The sequence below is a fragment of the Trachemys scripta genome, chromosome 13, assembly GCF_013100865.1.
Source record: "Trachemys scripta elegans isolate TJP31775 chromosome 13, CAS_Tse_1.0, whole genome shotgun sequence".
In the NCBI taxonomy this organism is placed as follows: Eukaryota; Metazoa; Chordata; order Testudines; family Emydidae; genus Trachemys; species Trachemys scripta.
This window is the reverse complement of record NC_048310.1, coordinates 1,278,099-1,306,050: the sequence shown is the minus strand read 5'-3', so window position 1 is coordinate 1,306,050 and position 27,952 is coordinate 1,278,099. Positions and strand designations below refer to the sequence as shown.

At 46.4% G+C, this 27,952-nt stretch overlaps 2 protein-coding genes across 4 annotated transcripts in view; one reads left to right on the top strand and one right to left on the bottom strand.

The window, feature by feature from the left end:
• GABARAPL2 (GABA type A receptor associated protein like 2) overlaps window positions 1–14,525 on the bottom strand; it is a 28,235-nt gene extending 13,710 nt beyond the window's left edge. The window contains exons 1-2 of the mRNA XM_034788194.1: window positions 14,341–14,525; window positions 13,748–13,803 (exon numbers count right to left, since the gene is read on the bottom strand). Coding sequence (XP_034644085.1) covers window positions 13,748–13,803; window positions 14,341–14,374 — 90 coding nt within the window. The 5' untranslated portion in view covers window positions 14,375–14,525. The remainder of the gene's footprint in view (window positions 1–13,747; window positions 13,804–14,340) is intronic.
• On the top strand, window positions 405–23,851 carry TMEM231 (transmembrane protein 231). 3 transcript variants are annotated; one of them, XM_034788193.1, is made up of 7 exons: window positions 405–720; window positions 17,171–17,340; window positions 19,068–19,196; window positions 21,777–21,920; window positions 22,200–22,281; window positions 22,428–22,533; window positions 22,960–23,851. In XM_034788193.1, exons 2-7 carry the CDS (start codon window positions 17,197–17,199, stop codon window positions 23,129–23,131), a joined length of 777 nt encoding a protein of 258 aa, XP_034644084.1. In that variant the 5' UTR covers window positions 405–720; window positions 17,171–17,196; the 3' UTR covers window positions 23,132–23,851. The 3 variants fall into 3 exon arrangements, with proteins under 3 accessions (XP_034644084.1, XP_034644083.1, XP_034644081.1); XM_034788192.1 differs by lacking the exon at window positions 405–720 and adding an exon at window positions 14,626–14,712; XM_034788190.1 differs by lacking the exon at window positions 405–720 and adding an exon at window positions 15,470–15,679.
• Window positions 23,852–27,952: the final 4,101 nt, after the last annotated feature.

Here is a 27,952-nt window from a genome sequence, read left to right as displayed (position 1 = left end):
CATGAAGAGCTGTGATTCCAAACTGACATAGCTATGTCAGCAAACATCACCAGTGGAGGTACAGTTATACTGGCAAAGCTAAACTTTTACTGCTAGAGCTTGTTTTGTTTGGGGGAGGAAGGTTTCCGATACTGCTACAAAACCCAGCTTTGTCAATATTGCTCTGTCCAAGTAGGAGTGCTTTGCCAGTACAGTATACCAGTAGTCCTATACTAGTAAAGCACTGCTAGTGTAGCTATGGCCTGAGACTGGCAATGTCTACACTACAGGTGCTACAGCACTACAGTGGTGCTGCTGTAGTGACACATGCGCTGACTCTGTGGGTGCTCCAGGGCTACATTGAGCAGTATGCTGTTTATAGGATCCAGGATATACCTGGAGTAGTGGGTGGGCCTGAGTTCCGGCATTGGCAAAGTGGTGTGAACCATGAAGTGGGAGTCAAGTCTAGCCCAAGCCCCAAGAAGGGGACAGAGCTCATTTAGAAACCTGAGAAGGGCTGAATTCAAAGGGCCTAGAGCTGGAGCCGAAGATCCTAGTGAGAACAAAGACTGTTCATTTTTTGGACTCTTAGCTATGCAAGAAGGGGTTCATTTTGACTGTGTGACCTGGCTGGAGGGCTGAGCCACTGAAGACCTGCCAAGCAAGGTCAACAACTGATAGGGGTGCCAGGAGCAGGAAAGACTGTAGTACTGCACCCAGCTGCAAGTAAGCACTCAAGAGGTAAGTGTTCCCTCTCTATCTATATAGATAGATCTGACATGAGAAATTTACCATTCTTATTGCACACCCATAGGGCTCAAACTATTGTAAGGATTCCACCCCAAGTTGATGATATCCATCCAAGCTTCAACACCACTAATTCCAGCACCCACTCACACAAATGAGCTGTGTATAACTTTCAAAATACTCTAAAACTCACATGCGGTTAAATTACTTTAAAAACTGGTATGCTGCAACAGGAGCTGGGGTATATTTTGTGGCACAAACTTGGGGTCATTTATATAAGAGGGTACAGCCCCCACAATATGAAGCTGACCTCAATATTTAAATTACTCTAAAATTCACATGCACAAGGAGATGGTCTTGAAAATTTATATTCAGCAACAGGGGCAAGGGTAAATATTCAGAGGAGCAACAGAACACCCAATGAGATGAGTGCGACTGTTCACATGTCTCCTAGCTATTTTCAGGCTGTATTCACCTCAATGAGGTGTTCTCATTAAGTGTGAGACATGATACATCTTGATTTTAGTAAGGCTTCAGACACTGTCCCACATGATGTTCTCATACTCACACTAGGGAAATGTGGTCTAGATGAAAGTACTATAAGGTGAGTGCACAACTGGTGGAAAGACTATTCAAAAAATAGTTATCAATGCTTTGCTGTCAGACTGGGAGGGTGTATCTAGTGGGATCACACAGGGACAGGTCAGTCCTCGTCAATATTTTCACTTATGACTTGGATAATGGAGTGCAGAGTGTGCTTAAATTTCCCAAAAGAATGAGGAGTACTTGTGGCACCTTAGAGACTAACAAATTTATTTGGGCATAAGCTTTTGTGGGCTAAAACCCACTTCATCATATGCATGCAGTGGAAAATACAGGAGGAAGATATATATACACAGAACATGAAAAAAAATGGGTGTTGCCATACTGACTATAATGAGACTAATCAATTAAGGTGGGCTAATTATCAGCAGGAGGGAAAAAACCTTTTGTAGTGATAATCAGGATGGCCCATTTCCAACAGTTGACAAGAAGGAGTGAGTAACCACAGGGGGGAAAAATTAGCATGGGGAAATTGCTTTTGCTTTGTGTAATGACCCATCCACTCCCAGTCTTTATTCAAGCCTAATTTAATGGTGTCCAGTTTGCAAATTAATTCCAATTCTGCAGTTTCTCATTGGAGTCTGGTTTTTTTGAAATTTTTTTTTTGTTGGAGTATTGCGACTTTTAGGTCTGTAATTGAGTGACCAGGGAGGTTGAAGTGTTCTCCTACTGGTTTTTGAATGCTATAATTCTTGACGTCTGACCTGTGTCCATTTATTCTTTTGCGTAGAGACTGTCTGGTTTGGCCAAAGTACATGGAAGGGGGGCATTGCTGGCACATAGATGTACAGGTGAACGAGCCTCTGATGGTATGGCTGATGTGATTAGGTCCTATGATGATGTCCCTTGAATAGATATGTGGACAGAGTTGGCAACAGGCTTTGTTGCAAGGATAGGTTCCTGGATTAGTGTTTTTGTTGTGTGGTTGCTGGTGAGTATTTGCTTCAGGTTGGGGGGCTGTCTGTAAGCGAGGGCTGGCCTGCCTCCCAAGATCTGGGAGAGTGAGGGATTGTTCTTCAGGATAGGTTGTAGATTCTTGATGATGCGCTGGAGAGATTTTAGTTGGGGCTGAAGGTGACACCTAGTGGCATTCTGTTACTTTCTTTGTTGGGCCTGTCCTGGAGTAGGTGACTTCTGGGTATTCTTCTGGCTCTGTCAATCTGTTTCTTCACTTCAGCAGGTGGGTAATGTAGTTTTAAGAACGCTTGATAGAGATCTTGTAGGTGTTTGTCTCTGAAGGATTGGAGCAAATGCAATTGTATCTTAGAGCTTGGCTGTAGACAATGGATCGTGTGATATGGTCTGGATGAAAGCTGGAGGCATGTAGGTAAGTATAGCGGTCGGTAGGTTTCCAGTATAGGGTGGTGTTTGTGACCATCGCTTATTAGCACTGTAGTGTCCAGGAAGTGGATCTCTTGTGTGGACTGGTCCAGGCTGAGGTTGATGGTGGGATGGAAATTGTTTTTCCATGGGTCGAGATGAAGATGTCATCAATGTAGTGCAAGTAGAGTCGGTGCGTTAGGAGATGAGAGCTGAAGAAGTGTTGTTCTAAGTCAGCCATAAAAATGTTGGCATACTGTGGGGCCATGCAGGTACCCATAGCAGTGCCGCTAACTTTAAGGTATACAAATATAATAGCCCACCTTAATTGATTAGTCTCATTATAGTTGGTATGGCAACACCCATTTGTGTGTATGTGTGTGTGTATATATATATATATAATATATATATATATAAAATCTGTCATCATCCTACTGTATTTTCCACTGCATGCATCCAATGAAGTGGGTTTTAGCCCACAAGCTTATGCCCAAATAAATGTGTTAGTCTCCAACATGCCACAAGTACTCGTTTTTTTTGCTGATATAGACTAACATGGCTACCACTCTGAAACCTTAAGCTTCCAGATGAAAATACACTGGGATGGGTTGCAAGCAATTTGGAGGACAGGATTAGAATTCAAAATTACCTTGACAAATGAGAAAACGGGTCTGAAATCAACAAGATGAAATTCAATAAAAACAAGTGCAAAGTACTTGGGAAGAAAAAATCAAATGGACAACTTCAAAATGGGGAATAATTGACTAGGTTAGTGCTACTGGTAAAAAGGAATGAGGGTTATGGTGGATTACAAACTGAATGAGTCGTCCATGTGATGCAGTTGCAAAAAAAGCTAATATCATTCTGGGGTATATTAATGGGAGTGTTGTATGTAAGACAGGAGATAACTGTCCTGCTCTACTTGGCACTGATGAGGCCTCAGCTGGAGTACTGTGTCCAATACTGGGTGCCAGACTTAGAAAAGATAAGGATAAATTGGAGGGAATCCAGAGGAGAACAAAAAAAGATAAAAGGGTCAGAAAACCGGATCTATGAGGAAAGCTCAAAAAAACAGTGTATTTAACCTTGAGAAAAGAAGACTGAGGGAGGACCTGATAACAGTCTTCAAATATTTTAAGGGCTATTTATAAAGAGGAATATGATCAATTGTTTTCCATGTTCACTGGAGGAAGGACAAGAAGTATCAAGCTTATACTGCAGCAAGAGAGATTTAGATTAGATATCAGGAAAAACTTTCTAACAATAAGAAATTCAGCTCTGGCTTTGGTTTACGAGGGAGGTTGTGGAATCCGCATTATTGGAGGTTTTAAAGAACAGGTTTGACAAACGCCTTATTAGTCATGGTCAAGTTTACTTGGTCCTGCCTCAGTGCAGGAGACTGGACTAGATGACCTGTCGAGGTCCCTTCCAGCCCTAAAATTTCTATGATTCTATCCAATTCGGCTGAATCTGCCACTTTACACTCCCACAATCCTCTTATGTAGCAAAAGGTTGTGCAGAGCCCCTTCTTCCTTTAATACCCCCCTGAAATGGGGTAGGGAATCTCTGGCTCCTATCCTCTCCCCCTTATTGCCTCCAGGTGATACATGTGGTAAGCAATGGGCTGAGATGTACCTTCCCTCCACAACCCATGGCATACCAAGCCCTATCAGTGGCACAGAGGAGCCAGGAGGAGGACACTGCTGGTAGCTGAATGATAATGAGGTCTGTGAAAGAGCTCTCATTTTCCCCACACAGATGCACCTCAATCATGCCCCCGTCCTTATCATATTACTTTAATAATAATAAAAAAAACAACCTAGAGGATTTCACTGCCCCAAAACTTCATTATTGCAGAGTTAAGGTTGACAATCGGTGCCTTGTACCCTTCCAGAATGCCAAATGCCCCTAGAGACACAAGGTGGGTGAGGTAATGTCTTTCATTAGACCAACTTCTGTTAGTGAGAGAGAAAGCTTGTCTCTTACCAACAGAAGTTGGTCCAATGAAAGATTTTACCTCACCCACTTCCTCTCTCTAATACCCTGGGACCAACACGGCTACAACTACACTGCATACAAATGTCCCCATAGTGAGTCTTCTGTCAACCAGGAAATACAGATGTGATGTGCACACCAGCCCCACACTGCAACCTTAACTCTGTCCTCTGAGCGATGCCCAAACCTACCCCTGACAGACATCATACCACACTACCTTACCAGATAATATGGAGTGCAGTTGGAACAGAGCAAGAGTACTGTAGGAAAAATCTAACCGATCTTGTCTTCAATAAAGCAAAAGTTATGTTTAGTTCAGGCATAGTGAACACCAGCTAACTGTCTGTGCTATGCTCAACCACTTCACCCGGAGTTGCCAGATGCTAGCACTCCTTGACCTTCATCCTAAGGAATCTCTGGAACATCATCTGCATTTACCCCTGCACTGTATCGCACTGTCAGAAATACTACCCAACTGCTAGAAATCCTCATAAGAACAGATTGTTGTGCTCCACTACTTGCTTAACCTACATAACTCAATACAAAAACAAGGGACCCATGATCCACCCCCCGGGGGCAGATGCTCCTCTGATATTGCAATATGAACTCTAGCAACATAAGAACCTGCATCAAGTAATCTCCACCCCAGTTAATACTGCTACTCTTAAAAAGTCAAGAGCATTTGGAGTGTAGGCATGTGAGAATACAGTTGAGGCATACCATAACACAGAAAATGGTACATTTACTGAGTCATTCTTCATATCCACTTATTACACAGCAGCTCTGGATAGGGTGACCAGATGTACTGATTTTTTTTTTATAGGGACAGTCACAATATTTCAGGCTTTCTTATATAGGCACCTATTACCCCCCCTCCCCCCAACTCCCTGTCCTGCTTTTTCATAGAATCATAGAATATCAGAGTTGGAAGGGACCTCAAGAGGTCATCTAGTCCAACCCCCTGCTCAAAGCAGGACCAATTCCCAGCTAAATCATCCCAGCCAGGGCTTTGTCAAGCCGGGCCTTAAAAACCTCCAAGGAAGGAGACTCCACCACTTCCCTAGGTAACACATTCCAGTGTTTCACCACCCTCCTAGTGAAATAGTTTTTCCTGATATCCAACCTGGACCTCCCACACTGCAACTTGAGACCATTGCTCCTTGTTCGGTCATCTGCCACCACTGAGAACAGCCAAGCTCCATCCTCTTTGGAACCCCCCTTCAGGTAGTTGAAGGCTGCACACTTGCTCTCTGGTCACCCTAGCTCTAGATGATCCATACTTAGTTTATTCCTAGTGGCTATTGTGAGCTCCAAGGGTGGGAGAGCTAGGGTTGCAGAATAAGGCCAGTGTGCACATTATATATGTATTTCCTAGTTTTCAGAGGTTTAAGTATAGGGGCATTTGACATTTGGAAGGGTATGAGGCACTACTGATTAACAAACGCTGCATTAATTGAATTATTGGGCAGTGAATAGACCCTTATGATTAGTTGCTACCCAGTAGCAGATCCAATGGAGCAGTAACCCCAAAAAGTTTTTACAGAATTTAAGTTTTCATTAAAAAGGAGTGGGGGTAGGAACCCTACATGTCTTGGCCTTAGGATTGCAAGGAATCTTCCTGCTCTGGCTCCATCAGCACTACAGCTCTATCAAAGCCAGCAAATGGGTACCTGGCAGGGTGAAGGGTGTTCTGCTCTTATAAGGTTTCCTGTAGCATGGTTAGGACAGCAATTATCATATAGAAGTGCATTACTGACCAAGTTGACAAAGAGCACCATTTAAGTGTATTGTAATATCTTAATATTGTTGGCTGCACTGAGGTTATAGGATAGTGAAGTCAGCTAAATATAGTATAGTGCACAGCTGTATATGTGGGACTCAGCAAGGCTGCCACCCCTCTCCCAAAGCATCCATCAGACCCAGAACTGTGCAGGGGAGAACCTCCCTCTGAGGGCACTAGGACCAACATGGTATACCCCCTTCTCCACAGCATAAGGGATGCCATACTGGGTCAGACCAATGGTCTATTTAGCCCAGTATCCTGACTGATGCTTCAGAGGGAATGAACAGAAGAGGTCAATTATTGAGTGAGTCATCCAGTCCAGCTTAGGGACACCCAGAGCATGGGGTTGTCCCTGACCATCTTGGCTAATAGCCATTGATGGACCCAACTCTTTTTTTTTTTTTTTTTTTAACCAAGTTATACTATTGGCCTTCACAACATTCCGGCAACAAGTTCCACAGGATGACCGTGCCTTGAGTGAAGAAGTACTTCCTTATGTTTGCTTTAAAGCTGCTGCCTCTTAATTTAATTGGATGACCCCTGGTTCATGTGTTTATGTGAAGGGGTAAATAACACTTCCCTAGTCACTTTCTCCACAGCATTTTTTTTTTTTTTAAAAGAACTCTATCCCCCATTCAGCCATCTCTTTTCCAAGCTGAACTGTCCCAGTCTTTTTAATCTTTCCTCATATGGAAGCTATTCCATGCTCATTATTTTAATTGTCCTTCTCTACAAATTTTCCAATTCTAATTTTTTTTGAGGTGAGGCAACCAGAACTGCATGCAGAATTCAAGGTGTGGGCATATTATGGATTTATATAGTGACACTATATGATTTTTCTGTTTTGTCTATCCCTTTCCTAATGGTTCCTAACATTCTTAGCTTTTTTGACTACCTCTGCATGTAGAGTGGATGTTTTCAGAGAACTATCCACAATGACTAAGATCTTTCTTTAGTGGTAACAGACAATCTCGAACTTGTAATTCTGCAAGTATTTGGGATTGTTTTTCAGTTTGCATTACTTTTCACTTAACACTGAATATCATCTAACATTGTCACCCAGCTTTAATGAGATCCCTTTGTAACTCTTTGCAGTCTGCTTTGGGCCTAATTAGCTTGAGTAATTTTGTATCACCTGCTAATTTTACCACCTCACTGATCACACCCTCTTCGAGATTATTTATGAATATGATGAACAGCACAGGTCCCAGTATTTTAGGGGCTCTGCTATTTACCTCAGTTTCCCCCATATATTCCTACCCTTTGTTTCCTCTTTTAACCAGATACTGATCCATGAGAGGACTTTCCCTCTTATCCCATGACTGCTTATTTTGCTTAAGAGCCTTTGGTGTCAGACTTTCTGAAAGTCCAAGTACACTGTATCAACTGGATCATCCCTATGTGCTTGTTGACACCCTCATAGAATTCTAATAGATTAATGAGACACTATTTCCCTTGTGACTGTGGCTTAGTACTGAAGTTAGGGTACTGGCCTGTAAATGCCAGGATTGCCTCGGAGCCTTTTTAAAACTAGTATTACATTAGCTACCTTCCAGTCATCTGGTACAAAGGCTAACTTTAAGAAATGGGTTATATACCACAGTTAGTAGCTCTAGAATTTCATATTTGAGTTCCTTCAGTACTCTTCAGTGAATACTATCTGATCCTGGTCACTTATTTAATTTTATCAATTTATTCCAAAACTACCTCTATTGACATCTCAATCTGGGCCAGTTCCTCAGACTCGTCACCTAAAAAGAATGGTGCAGGTGTGGGGACTTCCCCTACATCCTCTGCAGCGAAGAGCAATGCAAAAAAATAATTTTAGCTTAAAAATAGTCTCAATGCAGTCTGCAAGCATTTCACCCTGGTGACTGTTTCTTTTAATTTCTAATTGCTAGCTTCCTTGTTTTTTGTGTACTTCCCTTTTGAAGTTAAATGCTACTTTAGTGGGCTTCTTTGGATTTTCCCCCTACAAGGATGTTACATTTAATTACATTATGGTCACTATTACCAACTGGTTCAACTATAGTCACCTCTTGGACCAGATCCTGTGCTCCATTTAGGACTAAATGAAGAACTGCCTCTCCCCTTGTGGATTCCAAGCCAAGCTGCTCCAAGAAGCAGTCATTAATGGTGTTTATAATTTTTCTCTCTGCATCCCTTCCTGAGGTTATATCATATTGACTGAGTATATGATAGTTGAAATCCCTCACTATTATTGTATTTTTCTGTCTTTGTAGCCTCTCAAATTTCCCTCAGCATTTCACCATCACCATCCTGGTCAGGTGGTCAGTAGTATATTCCTACTACTATCCTCTTATCGTTCAAGCATGATATTTCTATCCCTAGAAATTCTAAGGTACAGTTTGATTCATTTAAGATTTTTTTACTTTGACTTTTTCACATGGAGTGCCACTCCTACACAAGCAAAACCTACTCTGTCATTCCTATATATTTTGTACCCTGGTATTACCTTGTCCCCCTGATCATCCTCATTCCACCAAGCTTCCACAATGCCTAGTATATCAAGATCATTATTTAATGCCAAGCACTCTAGTTCACTTACCGTAGTATTCAGACTTCTAGCATTTGTATATGAGCACTTGTAAATCTTGTCAATGTGAGCATGGAGAAAGAAACTCTAGGGAGGAGCCAGCCAGAGACTCCTAGTTAATCCTGAGACATTTAAAGTGTTGTTGGGCTTTAGAGCTAACACCCCAATAAAATAAATAGGGGTCGGCAGGAGTTCACCTCTTGTGAGTCACTGCTTTTGGTTGGGAAGACTCAGGAAAGCAACACTGTACTGGTTGCACTCAAGTTACATCTGAAAAATAATCTTTGCAATGAAGAGAACCAAAAACTTTTTAAAATGTGGGTTAGTCTGGATATGCCATGCAAGCTACATAAACACATCAAGGGGGGCAGATGTTCCACACTGCTGTTCTACCATAAGTTACTGTTAATGCAGGAATCACTTGCTGAAATTTTCTGCTCTGAATAATCCTAGAGGTGAGACTAGGGGCTGTACTAATGTAGCACCACTGCTATAGTGCTGATAGTGAAGATGTTCTATGCCAACAGGAGAGGGCTCTCCGGTCAGCATAATTACTCCACCTCCCTAAGCGGTGCTAGCTGTGTCAGCTGGAGAGTTTCTCCCACCGACATAGTGCTGTCCACAACAGCGCTTAGGTTGGTGTAACTTAAGTCACTCAGAGGGGTGGCTTTTCCAACTCCCCAGTGAATTAAGTTATACTGAAGTGAGTACTAGTGTGTACAAGCCTAGATGATAACACTGGTCTCTTCTGGCCTTAAATTCCATGAACCTGGGAGGTAAGGTTGGGGGGGAAGTAATGGGGGAGGGGGGGAGAGATGGAAGGATGGCCACAGAAGAAAAGAAAGGAGGATGGTGGGTTGAAGGAGGGTTAGATATCACCTGCAGATGGAGGAAAGGACCTGCCTAATATTGACCCGCTGCTGTCTGCTCCTCCAAGTACCAGACAAAAACAGAGGCGTGACAGGCCTTATAGGGGAAACCAGGGTGTCTTGGAGGGGAGGGGCTTGTAACGGAGGTACCAGTCTCTCTCAGGTGTTTCTACACTGCCCATCACTTTCATATCAGAATGCTGCATAAATATGTTAGATCTGTAGAGTGAGTCCCAGAGTCCGTTTCAGAGAGGATTCTGTTCATTCCCTCTTCAGGTTCTAGAAGCTCTACTGTGAGGGGAGGACGGGACAGCTAGTATGAGTTGCTCTCCTTTGCTCTGCCCAGCATAGTAAGAAGAGCCTAAAAAAGGGATCAAGTTTCATGCCTTAATTGGTATTTGTGACTTACAATTAAAAAAAAAAAAAAGTGAGGGAGCTTCAGAGGAAATGAGCAGAACAGGCAATCATCAAATGATCAATCCCCTGTCATCACCATAAAGTGGGTGGAGTCATGTTAGATTTACTCACCTGAAGTCAGTTGGGTTAAGATTAAGGTTACTCAATTAAATTCAAAATACTTGGTTGGTACTAACAAGCTATACAAATGGTATCAAAGGTAAGTCCCAGCTGCAGTAGGAATATAACCCCTAGTGACAACTGTCAGTAATGGATCCCACCTGGCTCACCTTCAGATGCTAGCACAGAGGTGGGCAAACTACGACCCACAGGCCACATCTGGCCTGTGGGACCCTCCAGCCCAGCCCCTGAGCTCTAGCCCCAGGAGGCTAGCCCCCACAGCCTCAGCTCGCTCTGCCGTCAGTGCAATGCTCTGGGCACCGGGGCTGAGAGCTCCTGGGGCAGTGCAGCTGCAGATCAGGGGCCTGACTCAATGCTCTGTGCTGCGCAGTGGCGTGGCTGGCTCCGGCCAGGCGGCATAGCTGTTGTGCTGCTAGCCACCGGTGCTCCAAGGAGAGTGGCGAGGGGGGGGGGGGGGGGGGGGGGTGGAGAGAAGGCAGCGGAGTTCAGGGTGGTGGTCAGAGGGCAGGGGTGTGGATAGGGGTCAGGGTGGTCAGAGGGCAGAGAACAGGGGGGTTGAATGCAGGCAAGGGTCCCCAGGGGGCAGTCAGGAAGGAGAGAGGGGACTGGATGGGGTGGCAGGGAGCAGTCAGGGGCAGGGGTTCTGGTGGCAGTCAGGGGACAGGGAGAAGGGGTGGTTGGATGGGGCAGGGTTCCTGGCAGGACAGTCAGGAATAAGAGGAGGGGTTGGATAGTATGGCGGGGGGCCGTCAGGGTTGGGGGTTCCAGGGGCTGTCAGGGGACAGGGAATGGGGGGGTTGCATGGGGCAGGAGTCCCGGGGGGGCCTATCAGGGGGCGAGAAGCAGAAGGGGTTGGATAGGGGGCAGGGCCATGCCACACCACACCTGGCTGTTTGGGGAGGCACAGCCGCCCGTAACCAGCCCTCCATACAATTTTGGAAACCCGATGCGGCCCTCAAGCCAAAAAGTTTGCCTGCCCCCGTTCTAGCAGGTCTCAATCATACACTGTGACTTTCCTGAAGTGGTCTTTTCCTATTGGGTAAGAGGGCCCACTAATGCCAAACACCAGTGTCCACTACTTCTCAAAGTGAGGGTTTTTCTTTTAAACAAATCACCTGCACCCATGTATCTATTTCAGACTAAATGCTTCTGGGGGCATTTGTGTATTATACAGTACCAAGTGAAATGGCAGTGTTAACTAATTGGTAGTAACTAATATTTAGCTCTTACATAGTACTTTTCATCAGTAGATCTCAAAACATTTTACAAATAAGGTAAGCATCATTATTCTCATTTTATAGATAGAAACTGAAGCACAGAAAGATGAAGTGATTTGACTAAGCAGGAACAGCGCTAGGAATAGAACTCAGGTCTCCTGAGTCCCTGTACAGTACTCTATCCACTACACCACATTGCCTCCCTAATGCCTACTATAGATAAGGCCTAAAAGATCAGCCTCAGGCCTAAGAGAAATATTTGATATGTCAAACATCTGCCCCAGAGGGCAAGTCAATATGTTTGAGATTTAAGCCCCAACAAATGAAGCATTTGCTGAGGATGGAATGCATTTTGCGACTGATTCCCGCTGTTCTTTGTTGCGGGTTGCCACATATCAGAATACCAGCTCTGATGTCTCTCCCAGGGTTGGTTACTAGAAGCTGGTCTGGATAGAATTCTGGCTATCCTTACTTACACAAAGAGACTCAGTCTGGGAGAGGGATACTTGTCAAGATGTGAAGTTGATCATCAGGAGATTGTTGATGGGCTAGGAACTGCACACCAGGAGGCAGTTGGATTGGGAAGGGACAGGTTTAGCTCATAAAGAAGTAGTCAGCGTGGGACAAGCAAGAATAGTATCAGCATGGACTTGAGGAGATTAAGGTGACTGTCAGAATGGAGTTGTGATGTGGGCTTGATGGAACAGTTAGGGGAAGGAGTATACCAATAAGATAAGGGTCACAGGGTTGCTCCCTGGGTTGTCTGATGTGGTTCATTCATGCACTGGGAGGTTGGGATGGGGAAGGGTGTGTCAATATCTGGTACTCAGACAGGGTGCAGAGATTTGCTTACAGGTATGTGGCTAGAAGATGTGGAGGTGTTGCTCACCAGGATATGGCATGAGGTGTGGTGATTTAACTCACTAGGACGGTGGTCTCCAAACTTTTTTGATCACACACCCAATCAGTAAAAAAATTTTTGAGCACGCACCTCCTGCTCCTGGTGCACCCTGAAGGATCCTCTTTTATACCCCCTAGGGTGCGCGCACCCCACTTTGGAGACCACAGCACTAGGACACAGCTAGAGGGGAATCCCTTACAGGGACATGATCTCAGAGGGGAGGGAGAGTCATCCACTACTAAGTGGTCATATGGGCAACTGTGCAGAAAGGGTTACCCACTAAAATCCTGTCAGATTGGGTGCATGAATGGAGAGCTCACCAAGATGTGACTGAATCATAGTTTAAGGCCAGAATGGATCACCAGATCATCTAGTCTGATCTCCTGTATATCATAGGCAACCAACACCCACAAAACCCAATAAATGAAATTAGATCTCCACAGGAGACCAGAGTATTATGTGTCACAGGCAGAGAATAGGAGGGACCAAAGTGCAGCAGTGCCAAAGGCCCCTGCAATGGCAGGGAAATGACTGGACAGAGAAATGGATATGGTACAAGGTGGAGTCTGGCGGCACCTTAAAGACTAACAGATTTATTTGGGCATAAGCTTTCGTGGGTAAAAAAACACTTCTTCAGATGCATGGAGTGAAAGTTAGATACAAGCATACATCTGTAACTTTCACTCCATGCATCTGAAGAAGTGTTTTTTTTTTTACCCACAAAAGCATATGCCCAAATAAATGTTAGTCTTTAAGGTGCCACAGGACTCCTTGTTGTTTTTGTGGATACAGACTAATATGGCTACCCCTCTGATGCATAGTACAAGGTGTCACTCACCTGGATGTAGTCAGGGCATATGAGCATGCACAGAGGGTGAGTCACTGAGATGTGAGCTGGCTAGAGATCAGGCATGGAGGAAGCAGTCACTAGGATGTAGCTAGGTGAGGGCTGCTCCAATGAGATCACTCATTGGGATGGTGACAGTATTGGGACCAAAACGGTGTCTAGAAGATATTATTTGGGAAGTTGGGGATGGTAGTTACTTACCAGTACATAGGTGGGGGTAGGTGGTTGGAGGGTTGTGTTAACAGCTAGAAGCATATGCCTGCATGAGGCTACTCATCAAAATGTGATCAGAGCGGTGGGTTGCAGGGCAGAGAGGAAGTTTACTTCACCTGGACAGAGTAACAGGATATGGGGGAGGAAGTGGTGTTACAGGAGTGGCATGGGTTACTCACCGGCACACGGTCTGGGTATTTGGCTCGGATTTTTGCAGACTCTACACATCTGTGCTCTGTAAACAAAACATTTAATTAGAAAAATGACAACATGGCTCACACCATGGGCAACGTAGGGTAGACCTAGGAGGAATAGGAGAGATGAAGGAGACAGGATCACGTAGGAGAATCTTTCCTGCCAGCTCTCTTTCATACCTCCCTATGCTACTTAAGGGACTGAGCTCCTGAGTAACAGCGCTGGGGTCCCCCAGGGATGTGTCTCTACTAAAGATGTGCAATGGATTGGCGAGGGTTGGTGGAAGAGGGTCAGTGCCCTCTGCCTGCGGGGGAAGGGGGGACTGGAGAGAGGGGTATCACTGCGTGTGGGGGAGGGGGGCAGTGAGAGGGTGAACTAGGGAGGCCTCTGGAGAGATGGTGGCCGAGAGGGGGGCCGTGCTGCGGGCTTTGCGTACGGCACCGCTCGAGCTAGGAGCCTGGTGAGACCTGGGGGCCGTGGGGGAGCAGTGGGTCAGGGCCCTCCTGGGCTCGGAGGGGGCGGGTCAGCAGCGGGGGCAGTGTCCCGACCCAGCGCAGCCCCAGCCCCGCCTCCTTACCCAGCGCATGATCCTCCTTGAACATCCACTTCATGGTGCGGGGCGAAGCGGAGCCAGCGGGGGTCGGTGCCCGGAGGTCCGGCCGGGGGGGTTGGTGCCAGGTCGGGCCGGGCCTGTCACCGTCACAACAACAGCTCGGCGGGCGGGGCTTCCTGCTCACAAGTTCCCTAGCAACCAGGCGAAGGGGCGGGGTTTCCGGCCTACGGTGACCGAGCAACCGGGATGGGGGAAGGGCCCTGACATCCGGGGACCTTGGGCTGGGGTCACGTGGCGCGTACGAAGCTTAAATGCTTTGCGCCTGTTTTGTCGTTCGTGTGTAAGGCCAGGCGCGGTGTCCCCCCTCCCCCCGCAGTGAGGCCGCCTGCTCGCCTGGTAACCGTGTCCTCTTTTCGCAGCGCCCTCCCATCGCTCCCGCCGCCCAGCCCGGTCCCCATCCTCCCCCAGCTCGGCGCACCAAACAGCGCCGCTCCTAGATCCCAAGTCAGCCTGCGGTAGTAGGGATAACAAAAGCGTCAACAGCGCGGGCTGCTCCCGGCCCTGGCACGGAGCCCGCGCCTCGGGCCGGCTGTACTGCGAGTCAGTGACCGCCCCGTAACGTCGGCACGGGAGGCGGAAAGCCCTGTGCAAGCCCGGCGCGAGCGAGGCGTTTTCTGTGCCAGTTCGGAACTGGGAAGGAGAGCGATTCCCTCGCGTTAGCAGGGATCATGGGGTTTGCCTGAGGAGCCCCCTGGCACCGGGTCACGAACGGGCAGCGACGGCACGACCCGTAGCATTCCCCTGTCGCCCCTTGTGTGGCTCGTCCCGGAACGGGCCCTTTGGACTGAACCGTAAGGCGCCCGTCCCCGTGAGCCCCTGGGGGGGGGGGGGGGCACTCAGGCCTGCAGCAGCAACCGCCTCCCTCCCGCAAGGCGGCGGGTGGCAGACCCCCGCCAGGGACCCTGGGCACTGCGGGAACCGGAGGGACGCGCGCGGGCCGAATTTGGCAACCAACCCCCGGAAAGGTAGAGGCGGAGCCCCAGGCTTTGCCTCGGGTTCGCTGTTGAGCCCACGGGTGCATTATCATTGGATAAGGTCATACTCATCCCACCCCGCTGGAGGCGGGCACTCTGATTGGTTTGATTTCTTGTCAATCTCAGTCTGTAACAGTTGCCCTGGTAACGGAGTCTGGCTTTGGCGGACGCCTGAGGCCTGCCCGCCATGGCCCAGCTGGAGCTCTTCTCCCACCCCGGGCCCGGCGTCCGCTACCGCGCCGGGCTCTGCTCCACGGCGGCGCTGGGACTGCTGCTGCTGTGGGCACTCACCTACCTGCCGCCGCTGCTAGTGGCGTATCGGAGTCAGGGTGAGCTCCCCGACCGGGGGACAGCCCGGACCCAGCCCACGTCCGGTCCGGTGCCTGGCACCCCCCTCGCCCGGCTTCCAGGCCCTGCTGCCCCTCCCCCCCACTTACCCCCTGGGGCTGCCCCCTCCCGGCCTGCCTGGCCCCAGGCTCCAGGGCTGGAGCCCAGCGAGGACCTTCCCTGGGAACTAAGTATCAGGGGGTAGTTGTGTTAGTCTGTAGCCACAAAAACAACGAGGAATCCGATCACACCTTATAGACTAACAGATTTATTTGGGCATAAACTTTTGTGGGTTAAAAAACCCACTTCTTCAGATGCATGGAATAAATGTTAGTCTTTAGGGTGCCACCGGACTCGTTGTTTTTCTTGGAAACTAAGGTACCCAGCCATCCACCCCCAACCTGACACTCCCTGACCCTGGAGGTCTTGCCCTGGGTGCTGACCTACCTACTGAGGCGTGTCAGAGCCACTGCGTGGCAAGGACACCTGTGGCTGTCGGGCCCCAAGGACCCCTGCCTTGCTGGCCACCAGCCCCTCTAGTGCTCCCTTAGGTACTACACCCTCACCCAGCTCTCCAGCAGCACCTCCCTCCACCCTTGACCTCCCTGCCCTGCCTACCATCAGTCTCCCAGGAGATGATGTCCCACAGAGCCTCTGAGGCAATGATGCCAATTGGGGTGGCCTGGTGCGAGAATAGCGCTGTCAGGTTGGATTATGGCCTTGATTTCTCTCAGGCTTTCTTTTAATTCCACTGAATGAATCTTCCTCGGAACAGACTCCACTCACAGGCAGTGAGTTATATGGGCCCATGGTGCCCGTGCTCCACCAATATTCAGGAAGGTGGTCCTGGTTCCACCAATATTTGGGCTTATATTTTCAGAGCCATTCCATCCATACGATGGACTGGGGCAATCGCCTCAGGTCCTGTGCTTTGGGGGTCCCACTCTTCAGGGGGACGTGGGGTCCAGGGCAGCTTGGGGACTAGCGGGGCGCCTGGCGCTGGCAGCAGCAAGCGACCCAGACCACCCTGCTCTGCCCCTTCCCTGCCCCCATTCCACCCCTGCCCCCACTTTGCCTATTTCTGTCTTCTGCCTCCTCCCCTGAACAACACCGGGAGCTGGTGGGGTGGGGCGGAGCAGGCTGGGCTGCTCGTTCTGCATGCGCCAGGCCCCCCGCTAATCCCCTAGGCTGCCCTGAACCCCACGTCCCCCTGAAGCGCGGGGCTCGGGGCGGTTGGCCTGGTCTGTCCTATGGACGGGACGGCTCTGCTTGGACCCATTGTGGGTACCACCAAAAATTATACAAACTTGGTGCCCATGACTCCACTAGACTCAGAACTGTCTCATCCCCCAGCTCAGGGCAAATTTTAATTGGGTGAGTGAAACTGTGGAAGGCCAGCAGCAACACCAGGGAGAGGCCTGACCCTCCCAGGGTTCACTTCTCCTTCACCCTCATTCCCAGCACTGATTCTCCCATTGTTTCTCTACTTGCAGGACTTTGGCTGAAGCAAAGTACCTACATGGAGCAGCCCACAGTACAGTTTCAGTATGAGGTGCTGCTGGTGGCTACGACTGGAGCTGACCCAGGCAGCTTCCTGGCTTGGAGCACATTTCCAGCCTTCAACCACCTCCAGGAAGACCAACTGCGAGTTCCACTCATCTCGGTAGGTTACCTACAATGGGGTGGGGTGGTATGTGGGTGCCAATTGGGATGCCCTGTTGTTTTAATTATCTGTGTTTGGGGTTCGTGTCAGTTGCCCCACACAGCAGCTTGGGAAGCCTCCAGTGATGAGGGAAGTGGTGACACCAAGTAAAAGGCCCTTATGGGCTGCGGGGATATGTGCAGACCATGAGGGTATATATGATGCAGTAGAGAATGAAAGAGGAAGACATGAGGGAAGGAGGTACAGAGCTAAAATAAGCTGGTAAGATATAATTAGAAAAACATTAAAGAGAGAATGAATGGAGAATGCTGAACAAATAGCTGCATTGGATAAAGGGAAAATAAACACTGGAAGAGATTTTCTCTGCAAGTAGAGAAATAGACACAGTGTCGAAGGGAAAATAGACACTGGAAGAGATCTAAAAAAGAAATGTCACAAGGGATTGTGTAGAGTGTCTTTTGGTTGGCTATTTGATAGTGGTTTCAGCTTCTAACCTCTTGATAGTAGTGCCCAAGTGCCTTGTTCTGATTTCAGTGGCAAACTGTTCTACCTGACAGTCTTGTGAGAACATAGAAAATTAGGGTTGGAAGAGACCTCAGGAGGTCATCTAGTCCAACCCCTTGTTCAAAGCAGGACCAACCTCAACTAAATCATCCCAGCCAGGGCTTTGTCAAGCCGGGCCTTAAAAACCTCTAAGGATGGAGATTCCACCACCTCCCTAAATAACCCATTCCAGTGCTTCACCACCCTCCTAGTGAAATAGTGTTTCCTAATATCCAACCTAGACCTCCCCCACTGCAACTTAAGACCATTGCTTCTTGTTCTGTCATCTGCCACCACTGAGAACAGCTTAGCTCCATCCTCTTTGGAACCCCCCTTCAGGTAGTTGAAGGCTGCTATCAAATCCCCCTCACTCTTCTCTTCTGCAGACTTAAATAACCCCAATTCCCTCAGCCTCTCCTCATAAGTCATGTGCCCCAGCTCTCTAATCATTTTCGTTGTCCTCCGCTGGACTCTCTCCAATTTGTTCACATCCTTTCTGTAATAGGGGGCCCAAAACTGGATGCAGTATTCCAGATGTGACCTCACCAGTGCCAAATAGAGGGAAATAATCTCTTCCCTTGAGCCCCTGGCAGCGCTTCTACTAATGCAGCCCAATATACCATTAGCCTTCTTGGCAGCAAGGGCACACTGTTGACTCGTATCCAGCTTCTTGTGCACTGTAATCCCCAAGTCCTTTTCTGAAGAGCTGCAGCTTAGTCAGCCATGGTCAGATTCTTCCATCCTAAGTGTAGGACTCTGCACTGGTCCTTGTTGAACCTCATTGGATTTCTTTTGGCCCAATCCTCCAATTTTTCTAGGTCACTCTGGACCCTATCCCTACCCTCCAGCATATCTACCTCTTCCCCCCAGCTTAATGTCATCTGCGAACTTGCTGAGGGTGCAGTCCATCCCATCATCCAGATCATTAATGAACCGAACATTGAACTGTAGAGTCCTGTCATTTCGCTAGTCTGCTTGTTGTGAGTTCAAGGCAAAATGGATGCTTAGCAAAATGGATGTAGCATTATAAGGATATATCTTTTTTTCCCCCTGCACATGTAGTCTGTTCATCTTGAGATTCTTTTTTTAGTGTCTGCTTGCTGTAATTAACTTCCAGATATCTGCCTGTAATGAGAGACCATTACCAAGCCATGGATTTCTGATAAAGTTCTTGTATCTTATAGACTAGAGAAGAAGACAAGAATCATGATGGCAAAATGGACCAATTACATTTTAAATTAGAGCTTCCTCTACAATCTACAGAACAAGTACTTGCTGTCCAGCTAATTCTGACTTTCTCCTACCAATTACATGTGAGTAGCTCAGATTCTGTTAATGAGGTGGCCCTATCGCAATGCTATTTGAGTGCCCAGTGTGACATTCCTGTAGCAATAATGTAATAGATAATAAAAAAGATCATTATTTACATTTTTATTAAGTCTGCTGTATGTCAGGACTAACTAAATCAATGTTTGATTTTTTTCCTACTTTCCAAACAAAGGGACATCACCTTTGGTTACTCCTGACTGAGCTTTATGGTGCGTATGTCACCAGACTGCTTGAACTCTCCAAGGCAGTAGTACAGTGCAGGGGACAGAAAGAATGCATGGCACTGTGTGAATGCCAGTGTAGCTATGGGGTTCTGGTGGGCACTGAGAATATGCAAGAGTTTGTTAGAAAAGGATGCTACATACTTACATTCCCTTATCTTCTTGCCATACCTAGTGAAATGTCAGCCTCTAGGGGTGACAGTGGCAGCCATTTTAGCAAATATTCTTACCACTTTTTCATATGTTCTTAGATTTTAGAGCCAAGTGTCCATTGTGATCTACTTGAACCTCCAGCATATCACAGTCCAGAAAAAAAAGAGATCTCTCGTTTCTCTAGTTGCACCTGTTCCTGCACATGCACCTCTCCTGAAATGGGAGAACAAGCTTTGGCAACTTGCTGGAACTAATCCTTAGATCAGGTGAAGGATACACCTGCCACAGTGAGGTTTCAGTAGGTGTTAAGATGAGGAATAATTGTAAAGCATTGTGTTGGACACAAGACGACACAGGAAATGGCATATTTTGTTAGGGATAGGTCAGATTTTGTTTTTTTCTGGTGCTTATTGCCAACTGCAGAGAAGAAGACTTAAGCTTGCGTAGCAGCGCGGCCTGGGAGTCCTTTACCATAACTTTATATTTCCTTATTTTCAGCGGTTTAAGTATAGGTGCGCTACCAGTCAACCTTAATTGTATGTTAACAAAGGTTGGGGGGTTTGGGGCAATTATTAATATGTGGAAGGTTCTGAAATTCTTTGTGCTTTGCCCTTATAATAAATTAGTGTAGGAACCTTCCAGTAGGTTACATGGCCAAAAAGGGCCAAGGAGCCATCTACTTCAGCTCACCCTTTGGGTAGGAATTCCTGCTTCTCAGCATGCATATCCCATGATGAGCATTTTTAAAGTATTTATCTCAGATGAATTTACATTTGCTTAATCATTGGGTTTCCACTATGTCAGATTGCCAAATGTTTGTCTTTTTCATCAGCTATAAAATGTTGGATTCCCTGGTGTGACGTAGAATTCTGTGGGGCTTCTATAAACTAGTTTAAGTAGCAGTTAAGGTAGTTAACTTCTAATAACCAAATAAACACATTCATATAGTTTTCTGTAAGGCATTTGAGTTGGTACTTCATGACATTTTGATTAAAAAACTAAAATGATATAAAAAGAACCATGGCACACAGTAAATGGATTAAAATCTGGCTAACTGATAGGATTCAAAATGTAATTGTGAACAGGGAATTGTCATTGGGCGGGTGTGTTTCCAGTAAAGTCCCGCAGGGATCGGTTCTTGTCTACACGCTATTTAATATTTTTTTTATCAATGATCTTAAAGAAAACATCATCACTGATAAAGTTTTCAGATGACACAAAAATTGAGGGAGCACTTGGTAAACTGGGTGCAAGCAAACAGGATATGTTTTAATATGGCTAAATGTAAATGTATTCATCTAGGAACAAAGAGTGAAGACCATACTTACAGGATGGGGGACTCTATCCTGGGAATTGTGACTCTGAAAGAGATTTGAGGGTCATGGTGGATAATAAGCTGGAAATAAGCTGCAAATGTGACACTGTGGCCAAATCTGCTAATGTGATCCTGGGGTGCATAAAGAGAGGAATACTCGAGTAGGAGTAGAGAGGTTATTGTACCTTTGTATTTGGCACTGATGTGACTGCTGAAGTGCTGTGGCCAGTTCTGGTGCCCACAATTCAGGAAGGATGTTGATAAATTGGAGAGAAGAACCCAATGATTAAAGAATTAGAAAATGTACCATATAGTGCCAGATTCAAAGAGTTCAGTCTATTTAGTTTATCAAAGAGAAGGTTAAGGGGTGACTTAATTACAGTCTATAAGCATCTACCCGGAGAACAAATATTTAATAATGGGTTCTTCAATCTAGCAGAAGAAGGTACAACACAATCCAGTGGCTGAAAGGTGAAGCTAGACAAATCCAGACTGGAAATAAGGTGTAATTTTTTAATAGTGAGGGTAATTAACCATTGGACCAATTTACCAAGGGTCATGGTAAATTCTTCCTCCCTGACCATTTTAAATCAAGATTGGATGTTTTTTTTTCTAAAAGATATGCTGTAGAAACTATTTGGGGGGAAGTTCTATGGACTGTGTTTATACAGGAGGTCAGACTAAAAGATGATCACAATGGTCCCTTCTGACCTTGGAATCTCTGAAGCCTCATGTCTAAAATTATCTGACACTAAAATTTAAGAGCTAAGAAGATGTAAAATAAAACCCATACAAAAATTCTCCAGACTTATAAAGGTAGAATTTTTTTGGAAAGTTTCACTATATTCGGTTGTATCTACTGTTCACTGTTTCAGAGGATGTCAACATTTGTGATGCAGAGCATGGCTTTTATCCAGTCGTCCTCCCCTATTCCAGGGTCCCAGCTTTATGTGAACGGAGACCTGAAATTGCACCAGAGGCAGTCACTTAGCCATTGTGGAGTAGACATCAGATACAATGTGAGGAGAACCTGTCTCCCTTTTTCTTCTCATTACTCTTTCTGCATCAGTGATGACCAGAATTACCCCTACCCAGAATTTCTAAACTAAGGTGTGCTTGCTGAGCTGGAGGGTGGGAGAAGGTCCTGTGGCTTCCAAGCCATTCAGACCAAGGACTGGGATTATTTATCTTTACAGACAGAACCACTTTGTGTAAAAAAAAATTGGGTAAAAGCAACTTTCTGGAGAGTGGGGCATGAAGGTTTTATATTGGCATTAAAGTATCACCTTGTGTAACAGGTATCTGTGATCAATGGCACCAGCCCTTTTGCAAGTGACTACGATCTCACTAACATCATTGCAGCATATCAAGATAGAAATGGTAAGTCTGAACTAATGGCTACCAATCCCAGGACAGTTTATATGTGACTACATATAACAATGTTTGGTGGCTGTTCTCTGAGGATTTGTGTTTTCGGTGTCAGTTTGAAAGGCCCCTTAAGAACTTTCATTCTTTTTTCATTGCAGTAACAACAGTTCTTTCTGATTCCAACCCTGTTTGGTTGGTAGGAAGAGCAGCAGATGCGCCATTTGTGATTAATGCCACTATCCGTTACCCAGTGGAAGTTATTTTATATCCTTTAGCAGTTGTGTGAACTCCAGTGAGGTAACAAGGTATTTAACAATGTTCTGCACTTAAAATACAGTGTCTGTCCCACTTCATCTGTATGTAATATCAAAGGAGTGGAAAGGTTACTAAACTTTTCTTGGTAAATATGTAGATCCTAAGGTGCAGCAACTTGTGCTCGGAACATTAATGCAGTTTTAGAAACCTGTTCTAGCTGTTATGGCTCCATCTTCTAGTGGTTCTCTTATGAAAAGGATGTTCAATTCCCTTAGTCCAATTTTTTTTCTCGATTTATTTCTAACCTCTTCCTTCTCTAGATATACATACATACATCTATTCAGTTGTGCTGCATTTAATTTTAAGTTTTCAAGTTTTGTTGGTGTAATAGAAGTTTCAGATGCTTCTTATGTAATGCTCCTTGACTCCTACTACATATCAGCCAGGTTTCTGGGAAATGATCAAATTTGCCTGGATCCAGTATGTTAGTATCCTACTTATCTTTCTTTGGGTGTTTGACAGGATAAAAATCTTCGTGTTCCAGAATCAGGTGCTGACCACAATACCAGTGTTGCCAGTTTCCTCTTATAAACAGCACCAGTCCTGAGAAAATACCTGAAATGACTTTAAAGAGACTTAGGATAAGAGAGTCTACTTAATTTTCATTCTCTTTAGAATTCTTGTATTTCTGAAGATGGGGAACTTCGTAAGTTACATTCTGGATCATGTTCTGTTAATGCTACAACAGACTAGAGTGTCTGGACATTTTTATTTCTTTGTATTTAGTAGCCCTCTCGTTGCTGTGAGAGAGCACTGCTTTGGGATTGTGTGCTCTCACGTTTTTGACAGTTCAAGAAGAATGTTATCTTTTGCAATATGACTGCATTTCAAAAGCCATGCAAGCCAATATGGCACCTGTTCTGCTGAAATCTATACCACCTTTGGCTGATCAGATATGCTTTTAATTTGGCTAAAATACACAATATAATAATTGAAAGCCACATGGTAACAATAATTGTGTAAACTACTTGTACTGTCTTAGTTTTGTATATAAGGGCACCACTAATCAGTTCCGAAAACTGAAGTTCTATCAAGCCTTTCACTGTGTTGAGGAGTGAAAATGGGAGGGGAGAGATTTTAAAAGAATGGGGAAGAGGCAAAGGCACACTTCCCAAGAGTTTGTGGTTCCACGTATGCTTTCATTGACCTGATACATGTTCCAAAATCATGAACAGGCAACAGTCCTGTCACTTTCTGTGTTGCTCCTTTGTTTTGAGGACAGATGTGAATTAGGTTTTATTAAATGCCAGATATTTTGAAAATGCAATATTAGGTGTCATTTTTTCATTGGATGATGGGCAGACTTAAAGTTGATGTGGGAACATTAATTATCATTTTGGGACTTTATTATTTATTTGTATTACCATAGCACCTAGTCATAGACCAGGACCCTATTGTGGTTGGTGCTGTACAAGCACAGGACAAAAGGACTGTCCCTAACCAAAAGTACAATTTAAAGTATGATAATTGACAAATGGATACTAACAGATAGATGAATGCAAGGAAACAGTGAGACTGTACTGGCCAGCGTGATAGGCAGTGGTAGCAGTTCACCAATAGTGCAGCCATTGTTTGTTGGCATCATGGCAAAGGAGAGTCTTTTAAGGAGGAAGTTAAAAGCGGTTTATGACTATTTACTGGAGGCATCTCTCAAGCATGAGGAACATCATGGGGTGGGGAGAGCATGAAGGTGTTTGCCTGAAAATGTAACAAGTGGCGATGGAGGGAGGTATAAATGGCCAATTAGAGGAGACAGTCAACATCTTGATCGTGAATTAGAAATGATAGCTAGGATGAGCATAGGCCATTAAAAGCCTTGAAAGTGAATATAAGCAGCTTATGTTTGGTGCAATAGAGAAGGGGGAGTCAGTGGAGGGATTCAAAGAGAGTAGTTACAGGGTCAAAGCAACAGCATTCTGAATGGAGATGAGCAGGGCAAGATTGCATTTGTCAAGGCCAGAGGAAAGGATGTTTCAGTAATCAAGATGCAGGACTGGTAAGAGTTTTAGCTGTGTGAATCGATAAGAAAGACCATATGTTAGATGTTATGCAGAAAGAATCAGCAAGACTTAGATATAGCCTGGATTTGAGGACCTAGAGAGGTCTGAGTGGAGAGGAGAATGAGGGTGGAATACTGGTTCTGCACTTTGGCTAGCAAAAGGGTATCCGGGAACCTGACATACCAGGGTACAATCCAGACTAAAGAGCAGGTATGTCACCCTTTCCCTGAACTCTTGGGTGCCTTACAATGTCTTGCTGAAGTAGTTCCCACCTGGGCCACTCTCAAACAGCCTTCCAGCATGCAAGCCACCCCCTGAGTGTCTGTCTGTAACAGCAGCCTGCCAGCCACACTTGGGTTACATTCTGGCTCTCACCAGCCTTGGATGTACTGCAGGGTGACCCCAACACCCCTAGAAATATGTCCTGTACTCTCCAGCCCTCTCCTGGACAGTACAAAATATTTTAAGTCCAGAAATACTATATCAGCTTATTATCTCAAATGGTTATTCAGGCACTTCAGTTTAAACACACTGGATAAGATAAAACAGTAAACCAAGTTTATTAACTGCAAAGAGGTAGATTTTAAGTGAGTGTAAGTAATGAGGCATATACAAGAAAAACAAAGATAAGATGTTTAATAAAACCTAACTAATAAACTGTATCAGATTCAAGCAAAGTTTCTTACCACATGCTTTCAGCAGTCTTTCTGACCAGAACATGTCAGTCAGGATCCCTCCCCCAGAGACGAACAAATGCTTCCTTTGTTGTTTCAGGTGGCGTGAATGCAATGGGCAGGAAGAGAGAGGGGGGTGTCCTTAGGGTGTTTTACCCTCCTTTTTATAGTTTCAGTTTCTCTCTTGAAAAACATTTCCAGCTGGGCACCAGGAGACAGCCTATGTGGAAGGATGTTCCCTGATGGGTTTTTCTCACCTGTATGAGTTTTCTTTGTTTCCCTTCCTGCTTGATGACTGTTTACTACTTAAATGCAAATTAAGCAGAACAGACATTCCTTTGTTTAGGACAGATGTTTGCCAACCTCAGTTTGGGCAGAGCTGTGGGGCTTGGAACATGTGTTAAGAACATCATACAGGGAAATCTTACATCTTTACATACAGTGTTGCCACACAGTATCAGAATAATAGTGCCCAGCACATTATGAGTTTCATATGATACCTTAAAAGACATGCTTCATGCAAAAATTATTACAATAGTGTGTAGGGTTAAACACGGCTATATTCTGTCATACTGGAAAAGGGATTCAGTGGAGTGCTAAGTTAGGCTGAAGTCAGGCCAGAGAGGGTCTAGGATGGAATTGGAAGAAAGGAATTTCAGACAGTGATTGTAAACTGTTACCTATTAGCTCTTTGTTCTTGGGGAACCAGGGTGCAGTACCCAGCCTGCCTGACTCACAAAAGACCTTCCTCCCCCCAAAGCCGATCAGAAGGAAGATTTACAAAAAGCAATGAAAAGGCAGTGGGAGACACACCTAAACCCCTCCGGACAAGGGTAACAGGATTACAGAAACTCCCCTAGCCTCATTTGCATCTAAGGTGGGACAGGGAGGCATCCCCATTAGCGAACAGAGATTCCAAGGCAAGAACTGCATGGAACTCTGGGACCAGAAAAGCAGGGAAGCACTGCATGATGGGGGATCTCTGCTCCAGATGTTAATGAACCCATGCCTGCACACACCCAGCTCAGTGGTTATCAGACCAATTCTAGTAATCTTCTATTGGTATCTAAAATACTGAAGCTGCGTAACTGCATTGTGAGCTCCCTGGAAGGAACACCACCCATAGCCAGGAATGATCAGTTCCTATTGTCTAGCCTGAACAAAACAACTTTGGTATACTCCCTTACAGGGCCGGCTCTAGGTTTTTTGCTGCCCCAAGCAAAAAAAATTTTGGCTGCCCGCCCCAGCCCTGGGCTCTCATCCTCCCTGCCACCCCAGCCCTGGGCTCTTCCCTTGGCCTCTCCACCCCGCACCCCTGGGCTCCCCCCCACCAGTGCTGACTCCACCCGCTCCCCCCTCTCCTCCAGCTGGTCCGGCGCTGGCAGGGTCAGGGTAAGCAGAGGGGCTTCCGGGCCGCGCCTCAGCCCAGGGTCCTCCAGCCAGGGCTCCCGCCTTCAGGACCGTCCGGGACCCAGGAGGGCAGAACCGTTGGATCACCCGGCAGAGGGCTGAGGAGCTGGGGCAGGATAGCCCCAGAGGAAGCGGAGCCCTGGAGAGCGGGACGCGGGTAGGGTGACCAGATGTCCCGATTTTATAGGGACAGTCCCGATTTTGGGGTCTTTTTCTTATATAGGCTCCTATTACCCCCCACCCCCGTCCCAATTTTTCACACTTGCTGTCTGGTCACCCTAGACGCGGGCCCTGCACGGCAGCGCCCCGCCCTCTATGGCCCCGCTGCTGCTGCTGCTTCTGGCCGCCCTGCTGCAGTCCCTGGGCGGCTCGGGCTGCTTCGCCCAGTCCCGGCTGCGGCGCTGGGGGGCAGCTCCATGTGCCCTATGGAGTGTCCCCCAGCCCGAGTGTCCCCCGCTCAGAGCCGGCCTGGCCCAGCCACAAGGTGTGGTGTTGCTCTCCCGCGGCGCGAAGCGCAGCGGCCCCAGGGTGCCCCACATGCACGACACACTGCTGATGCCAGGGCCGGCTCTAGGCTTTTGCCACCAGAAGAAAAAGGAAAAAAAAAAGACGGCCAGAATGCTGCCCTTGAAAATATGCTGCCCCAAGCACGTGCTTGGTTTGCTGGTGTCTAGAGCCAGCCCTGCTCCCTTAGGCCATCAGTTTACCCATAAACAGATCTCGTATTCGCCCTTGAACCATTGTTCTTTCCCTACAAAAATCCCTACCCATGCTCAAGTAAGTGTTCTGATGCCTGGATCCAAAATCTGCATCAGTTCCATTGGAACTTCTTCATCTCCTGACTGATCGTGCTGGGGGCTCTGCCTGTCTCCAGCACTCCGGACCCTCAGCTACCACCACCTCTCTCTCTCTCTCGCCTTCTGACCCTGACTTGTGTGATCAGTTATAGTTTTCTAAATCTGACATTTATAATCAAATTTAAGTTAGATTTAATATTATAACTGTTTTGTTTGTTTGGCTTCCCTTTGGTTATTACCTGGCAATAAATAACTTTATGGTTAAGCTGGCTGCTTCTCCCCCCTCACGGCTGTTTTTTGGCTTCCTCATTCGCGCTGCAGCAACGCTCCTCGTAACTAAGCTAAAGATCCCTGCAGCGCCCAAAAATCCTGTGGGTTTGCTCATCAAGTGGGTTACTGCCAGAACAATTGTAACGTGAAAGTAGGGATAGGGATGTGCTGACCCTGGGGCATATGAGGGTGGCAGCTTGGAAGTGCTGCTCGACCC

Bases quoted from the DNA above. Each gene is read 5' to 3' on its own strand.
- TMEM231 (XM_034788190.1), top strand. From the start codon at position 15,538: ATGGCCCAGCTGGAGCTCTTCTCCCACCCCGGGCCCGGCGTCCGCTAC. The intron at 15,680-17,170 runs GTGAGCTCCCCG...CTCTACTTGCAG, and splicing joins AGTGGCGTATCGGAGTCAGG to GACTTTGGCTGAAGCAAAGT. The intron at 22,282-22,427 runs GTAAGTCTGAAC...TTTTCATTGCAG, and splicing joins AGCATATCAAGATAGAAATG to TAACAACAGTTCTTTCTGAT.